At 48.3% G+C, this 7787-nt stretch overlaps 3 protein-coding genes across 3 annotated transcripts; 2 read left to right on the top strand and 1 right to left on the bottom strand.

The window, feature by feature from the left end:
- Nucleotides 1-224: 224 nt before the first annotated feature.
- On the top strand, nucleotides 225-701 carry N7532_002204 (uncharacterized protein; the record flags this gene model as incomplete). Its single annotated transcript, XM_056614698.1, has 1 exon — nucleotides 225-701. One exon carries the CDS (start codon nucleotides 225-227, stop codon nucleotides 699-701), a length of 477 nt encoding a protein of 158 aa, XP_056477670.1.
- Nucleotides 702-2691: 1990 nt separating this feature from the next.
- N7532_002203 (uncharacterized protein) lies at nucleotides 2692-4503 on the bottom strand (the record flags this gene model as incomplete). The annotated part of the gene is made up of 1 exon (XM_056614697.1): nucleotides 2692-4503. The coding sequence occupies one exon, from the start codon at nucleotides 4501-4503 to the stop codon at nucleotides 2692-2694; it is 1812 nt and encodes a 603-aa protein (XP_056477669.1).
- Nucleotides 4504-5209: 706 nt separating this feature from the next.
- Nucleotides 5210-6067, top strand: N7532_002202 (uncharacterized protein; the record flags this gene model as incomplete). The annotated part of the gene is made up of 1 exon (XM_056614696.1): nucleotides 5210-6067. The coding sequence occupies one exon, from the start codon at nucleotides 5210-5212 to the stop codon at nucleotides 6065-6067; it is 858 nt and encodes a 285-aa protein (XP_056477668.1).
- Between the last annotated feature and the right edge of the window lie 1720 nt (nucleotides 6068-7787).

Raw genomic sequence — 7787 nt, 5'->3', positions numbered from 1 at the left:
GCCTAGACAGTGCTAGACCCATTTCAAGTGCCGCCGTATTTGGTGGGCTGGGCCTGGCCACCAGTTGACCTCATATAGCGAGACTAGAACAATGTTGGATATATAAGGTGCTGTAGCTTACCCTAGAACTTTCCAGTAGGCACTGTCCTAATATAATCATATTCCCAATTTTTACACATCCGTCACTTAATTTGAGAGACACTACTCCTTCGATCATTGAAACTATGAAAGTTTCTACGCTTCTTTCTTACCTCACTAGCAGCGGTCTTGCGCTGGCTGCCACCGTCAAGCGACCATCGGCATGTGTCGATGCCGACACAAACCAACTTTTGATCACTGGTCAATATTGCGGTGCTGGAGAAACCGCTACTTTTGCTGGTTCTGCTACTGCACTCAGTAATCAACAATGCTTCACCCAATCGGGTAACCCGGTTCAAGGCGTACCCAAGAAGAAATCGGGTATGGTGGATATCGATGCAACTATTTCTCCCACAGACACTGGTTGCGTCCCTATTTGCATTCTGTCGGACGCAGTTTCGGCTACTCTCCAATGCACTGGGAACCAGGAGGCGCGGATCGTGGGTCCCGTTTCATTTGTTGATGTTTCGATTACCGGTTCGAACCTACCCAAGCCCATCACATTCAAGAGCGTTACAAAAATTTGTACATCAAGCGACCTGGCTTGTACTACTACCACCTGACAGATAAGATTTATGTTGAGAAAAAAGTCGAAGCCTCTTATCTGTTGAGACAAAAGTTGAAGCCATGAAATTGTACCAAGGTGCTCTACAGTTTCTCTAATATCACCGAAGAAGGAGAGGACTCAGGAAATTGAAGCATCAGGAAGCCTCTCCATTCCCCTAATCATGACTCTCAAGCCGATGTACGTAATATTCTGCCGAAACCCTTTTCACTAGCAATTTGATTGAGTATACGGACTTTTTGGGCAAGGATCGTCAAACAAGGTGTCATGTTGGGCCTTACGTATTCCTGGCTAGGCTCCTGAAGCTCTAGGTCACTCTATCTTGCCACAAACCAGCTATAGCCGGGTTAATTAATTCCCCTCCTCTACCCTAGGTTAACTAACCTTTTCCTATCAGCTAGATGAGAACGTGGCAAACACCATAAGCAGTTTTCAGATTATCCGCTACGAAACTGGATACTGTAGAAGCCTACGGTCACATATAAAGCTGTACAAGGGGTTTCGAAAACGGATTCCAACAGGCAAATTGTGGCAGGTGACCACAACACCACAACGCACGGATGGAGATTATTTTACTATGATTAGAAAGCCCGCATCCGCCAGACTCTAAAGCCATTTCTCTTTTTACATATTATTGAAAATTGGTGGCAGGAAAGATGAAATACTCTCAGCCAATAGAAACTCGGACGAAAACCCAGACTAGTCACGTGCCATTCCCTATACTGACCGGGGTTCTGTCTGTTGTGCTAGGCGTAAACAGGAGGCAGTAATATATATATTCACACGCAGGTACCTATATCATACCCAAGTTTGCCAGGTGCATGAGGCTATACCTTAATTCCTGACAATTCTCAGGCCACACCTGATCGGATTCACTAATTATTAATCTCTTAAGAGAAATATACGTGACTCCAGTGTCGACTTGCAGAAGTCACTCTCGGAGTAGGAGCTAGATATTGAAGAGGGGAACGCTCGATGGCTGCACGCGCTGAGACGTGCGGGTCGATTCAACAGAAAAACCACCACAAAACACACGCGTAGCGTCAGGAAACAGCGAGAAGCCCAAATGTAGGGGTCAGCTCGGGGAGGTGTAAGAAGGTGTATTCTAGAACTAGCTATCCGGCCACTGTATACTGCCGGCTATGTCACATAGTCTGGATGGCACCCATGTAGTAGGGGGAGGGGGTCTCCCCACTACAATAAGTCAACTCTGAGAGAGGTAAAATACTGTGGATTCTCCACTGCTCTTGGTTATTCAGCATCCACCCACATTGCAATAGTAATTGTATGGTAATTCGGGTCATTCTCGGAAGAACTGTGATGTAATACGCAGTTTATAGCCCCTGGATCATTTTTCAACAGATCGGAACACACAGACACACTCTCGTTAATCCATCTCATGCATCAATTGGCCGTCCCTCGATACTAGATGATACACGTATCCGACATCCTGACAAAGAGTTAAAATCCCTTGTGTTTACCATACAAATAGGGGGTGGATCGCGTACACGCTGAATAATCATATCCTGAAACGTACTAGCGGTATTTGGCCGCTATCAGATCGACAGACAACTTGGCACGGGATCTGAAATTGTCCCGTCGGGCCATAGTATTCATCCGCGTCCGGGTCACTATCCAAGCACAGAACACCCCAAGATAAATAAGATCCTAATCTCAGAGAAGGAGGTCCAGTAGAATTTACGACTTTGGCTTCACCCATACCGCCTGACTTTATTAGCTGAGATGCTCGTTGTAAACGAGCCGGTCGTCTTAATTACTCACACTATTATATCTGTCCGAGAAAGCGTTGACGTGCTGTCTATGCGTAAGGTGAATGATGATGTTCTGACTATCGTATATAAAGGCACTTGCTTCCGACTAAGGAGCAAAAAGATGGGTTAAGATTAAGTTACATTCTTTACATAAGTATTATAAACTCAAGGTGAGAACAAGACGAATAAAAACTTTTCTACGCTGAACGGGTCCACTTATCTTGCGCTATAATCCCTAATTGACACCTGGCTGTCCTTCACGCGTAGGGAGGGTCCAGGAAAACTATAGAAGGCCACCGCGCTTTCCCTGTCAGTAGCCTGGATCTGTGGCGGGAACTCATAGCCCATGACCGAAGTCGGACTTCTCGGTCCGAACTCGATGGTCTCTTCGTCCACATCAAAGTTCGGCGCGAAAGCGTGTCTGAATCCCAAGACGTGGCCGAGCTCATGCAAGAATATATTTTTCAGATACTGCACTGTGCCGGGTCGGAATGAAGCCGAGTAAACGTCAAGAGTGCTCAGCTGCTTTTCAGTGGGAAAGAAGGCCTGCGCGAGTGCCTCACCCCGGTCTCCTCCATAGCAAAGGATGAATGAGGCATCCTGTATCTTCTCCACCCATTGGAACTTTACGCCTAGGTCAAGCTGGTTCCACTCCTCTGCAGCGTCTCGTAGGGCGTTTGCAGCGAGGAGAGCGAGTTCCGAACGTGGATACCCGTTCGCTAGTGCGGCAAAATTGACCGTTTGAGACCTCGCCCACCGTGGTATAACGGGTGCGAGGCCAACTTGAAGAGCAATAGGTCCGGTATGTCCGAGGTTACCGGGAATGACGTTTTCTGATGCACACGTGTACCGCGTAGGAGCGGCAGCAGTGGGGCTGGCTAAGGATTGTTGCAGAGCATGAAGCCAGGCGGGATTGGCTTGATCGGGATGAAGAGTTCTCAAAGGTTCTGGAGCCCTAGACTCATGCGTCCCCTGGGTATAGTCGACCTGAGAGGTCGCAGCAGTGATCTTACTTGCCTTGGTAAAAGTAGGCATCCTTGGCTGAAGTTCGTCGGAATGAATTTGAGTTGATAGTGGCCCTTCTTTGAGTTGCCCGAGCCTTTTCTCCAACATCTCAACCTGTAAGACAGGCGGAAGCTCCTCATTCTTGTCTGTCTTGCTCAAGCAAGATAAGATAACAGCCAAAGACCGAGAACTTTCCAAGTAAGCTCCAGCAAGCTCGAATAGATGCTCTCGCGGGAGTTCATGGGATAGGAGCCCTTCAGAATACTCCAGAACGTAGTTGCAGATGTTGTTGGCAGACATCAAGTCTGATAAAACTAGAGTTTCATCAAAGGATCCTTGGTCGATGTTCTCCACCACGAGCCCAAACTGATCCGGCTTCATAAACATATCGATCGCGTCCTTAAATGGGAGGACAGGCAGAAGGATAGTCAAGATTCTCTGTGCTTCCCAAAAATGGTTACACTCCCTCAAGTCAGCGTACCACGCGCCAAAGCCCCTCCATGCCGGTAAATCGGACTGACACCAAGGAGGATTTGTATATAGCTCTTTCCCCTCAGGCCACATGGAGGTCCCGTGAGCACCCACAACAATCTGTAGGTACACCTCCAGCATATGTATCACGAGAGCGCTCGGGCGTGCATCCCCACCTACCCGTCTGTAACGTAGGTAGTCGAAGCATGCCATGGCGTCTTCCAAGGCATCGGATGTCGGTCCTTGCAAATGCATGATGGCAAGCTGTTCAAGCAGCCCCCAAAGTCGGTCTATGTCATTGTGCTCTGGAAGACCTGCAGTGTCCGGACTGTGAAGATCGAGGACCTCGACCTCCCGGTATGAACCTTGCCGTAGGAGCATATCCGCATACTCAAGTGCGACAGGGAACTCAGCCAAATGATCACGGAGGCACCCGTCAAACCACTCTCTGGCCTGGTCGAAAAGTGCAAAGTGTGATAGACGGACAAAGGCTTCAAGCTCCGCAGGGACGTCTTCCTCCACCTTCAAATGGATGGTATTGGTTTCGCCCATCGTAGACTGTATGGTAAACGTACATTGTGAATCAGAAGCTTGGTAATCCTTCTGTGTCGTGTTCATCTGAATGAGTGGTGAAGTCTTCTTTTTCCCGTGATTCTAGAAAGGAGCGCAGCTAATTGCAAACCAAGAGGGCGATCCCCAGCACATATGTTGTAACTAGGTATATGGCTATAGGTTTCGATTTGACAAGAGTCTTGCACAGAATGTGACGAAGTTGGTCGGGTGCTGAACATCATCAGTATTATGTGAATTGACGAGTCCAAGGTCCCTGTTACTAGCTGCTCAAAGAAGCTCCTAGGTCATCCCACCTCCGGTGGAAACCACTGCAAATGGGGAGTTTTCCGATTGCGCATGTGAGCTCGAGTGATGATGTCAGCACTCAGATATGTAACTACGATGTATTCCGCAACCGGACCTGAGACCTTTGCCTAGCCTGAATTCTATGTGGTCTGCGCAATCAAAGCCATGGTATTCTCGAGTTCTACGTTTGTATGGGTTTCTTCCAGATAATATGGTTGGTGGCATGATAACAGTAAAATCATTATTTGCCACGCCGCCATCTATGACCAGCCAATTATCCACTTACATCACCACATTCCTACCTATACTTGGTATTATTGCGTTGTTCTTTGTCTAATCTTCCTCTCATCTTCCTTGAGCTTTGTCTGATCAGTTGTATAGCAACACTTGACTACACAATATGGTTGGGAGATACCCCGATTACTACCATGTTCTTAATCAGAATCGGGATCAATCCCTCGGTTACAGAGAGGCTCACAATGTGACAATCGACTGCCGCTATTTATCATCATCGAGATGGGGCATGTTGGGGAATACCCCGGCATGGATCCTCCTTGCGGAGCTCCAAATCAGCCAGCCCAACGACATCGAAGTCCAAGAGGCGAAGCTGGAGCTTCGTTTTAGAGGCACTACGAAGCTGAATACCTCCTGCCTCGACGTTACAAAGCACTATGGACCCGTAATTGGGTTCGGCAGACCCGTATACAAGGACGTTCAGAAAAGGGCGAAAGCAGCACCAGAGGGCGGGGGCGGCGGTATGTCAGCCAAGCTCGGCGAATTCGAGAGGGCAACCAGCCAGACCTATATGTACCGATGGCAAGTACATGGTGAACGAATTCCAGACGACGAAGACAGACTTTACAGGCGCATTGCCTGGAGAATAGCGGAAGCGAAAATTACAGAACAGATTGATCACAGAGCAATCTGGAATTTGGGACTTGCCCTTAAGCATGGCGGTGAGCCATTTCTGATAAATACGAGTATCTCTATCCAATTCAGAGGCTGGCAAAAGATCTTCTCGACGCAGACCAAAGACGACCTTGAGCCAACCCAAGTTACACCACCTCGAAAGTTTCCAAAGGACAGGTTGGACGATATTGTTCACGCTTTGAATGACGAGTTAACGATAGAGAATCTCAAGCGTCCACCTGAGGAGTCGGACGCTTCTGCAATTCGTCAAGGAGTTCCGTCAGGAGAATATCGGGATCAGCTGGCTGGGGCATGCGAAAAGTTGAGCACTGTACTTGCAAATGTGTAGTTCATTGAAGCCACAGATTGGGAGGAATGTAAACAGTAATATATTTACCTTGACCACTTTCCCTTGATAATGTCAACTCTGAGAGAGGTAAAATACTGTGGATTCTCCACTGCTCTTGGTTATTCAGCATCCACCCACATTGCAATAGTAATTGTATGGTAATTCGGGTCATTCTCGGAAGAACTGTGATGTAATACGCAGTTTATAGCCCCTGGATCATTTTCAACAGATCGGAACACACAGACACACTCTCGTTAATCCATCTCATGCATCAATTGGCCGTCCCTCGATACTAGATGATACACGTATCCGACATCCTGACACTCAGTGTTGGAATCTTTCCACATAGTGATCCCCTTACCGCATGATGATGATGATGATTCATTTACCCTGACGCCTCGCCTCAACGGCGATATACAGGCTACAACTATTGCTTAAATACATGCTTTTATGTTCCACGGAGATTGTACCAAACTTCCTGAGCGGTAAAACTTGAGCTTCACCTGATAAGGCCTGTCGCCGCCGATTTGCCGTTTGTGATGTTAGGCGGCACCCATCGCGCGATCCTGGCAATCCTCAGTAACTAGAAGCCATGAATTCAAACAGCGACTGAATGTGCCTTGGTTGGGGAAATCACTCCTGGGCCTCCTGGGAGCATCAGGACAGTAGATCCTCATTTGCAAAATCCGCGAGTCGTTAGTATCGGGACGCGTTGGGACGCCTCAAGCTCGTACATCGAATCCTCCCATCTCATCCAACCCCAATTGCTGCTGAGCTGTGCCTGTGCTGTCCGAACTCGCCGAGGCTTGCACCCCTCCAGAATTGAAGCCAAAGTTCAGCTGTCGACCGAGTCCAAACAAACGCTGAATGCAGTCCCCGATCCACGACTTCTGTTTGGACCGCTGAAAGCTTCCTGGGACGTGATTAGCCGTCAGGGAGGCGCCGTGCCCTTCGAGATCGGGAATAAGCTCTAGTTCAACGATACTGCTCCATTCCACAATCCACAGGATCTCTAGCTTCCGTACCTCCGTCTCTATTCGACGACTGTCATGAACTAGCCCTCTATCGACCTGAGTCGGAGCAAAGAGGTAGCACTCAAGATGGTAGAATCATGAAGATCTCGTCAAGTCAACCAGATTGAAAGCTCTGACGCACTGGAGCTTCTCCGAAAAACGCTTGATCTACCTACACATATCCCAGGAAGTGAACAGTTGGTAGAAGAGCTCGAGTTTATGTCACTAGCGATCATCTCGCATGCGGGCACAGGGCCGTTGAGATTTTTGGATTGTGGTGGGGGTTCCCAGAGAGGACTGTAGCCGTGTGGTGGGGTACCAGTCCAGCAATCAGCTTAGCGCCGCAGTGGGGCCTTGTCAAGTACCTCCGCAGCCTAAGGAGGAGTACTGTTGGCTCATGCGAACCATCGCCTGTGGGAGTGGCTCGCTTTGTTCTCAACCATCCGCTGAGGGATTGCCCAAATCGAAGAGAGATATTCCTAGGCATGGGAATCCAGGAGCCGTAATTTCAAGAAAATAAGAATGATTACCCTCCGGGTCCCTAGAGTGGGCCTGTATAGAGCGAGATTTTTGCTTGAAGATGTTGTGATATGTCGTATCGTAACGGAATCAATTCCTAACCCCACGGAATTACCAGCTTTGATTGGAAATCAATCTGGAGGTCGCCTGTGTATATAAACCCTCAAGTTTTCTGTCCAGAAGAAAAA

Source organism: Penicillium argentinense (genome assembly GCF_028826775.1).
Source record: "Penicillium argentinense strain IBT 30761 chromosome Unknown utg000003l_segment0_segment0, whole genome shotgun sequence".
In the NCBI taxonomy this organism is placed as follows: domain Eukaryota; kingdom Fungi; phylum Ascomycota; class Eurotiomycetes; order Eurotiales; family Aspergillaceae; genus Penicillium; species Penicillium argentinense.
The sequence above is the reverse complement of the archived record's forward strand: the minus strand, read 5'-3'. Positions and strand labels throughout refer to the sequence as shown.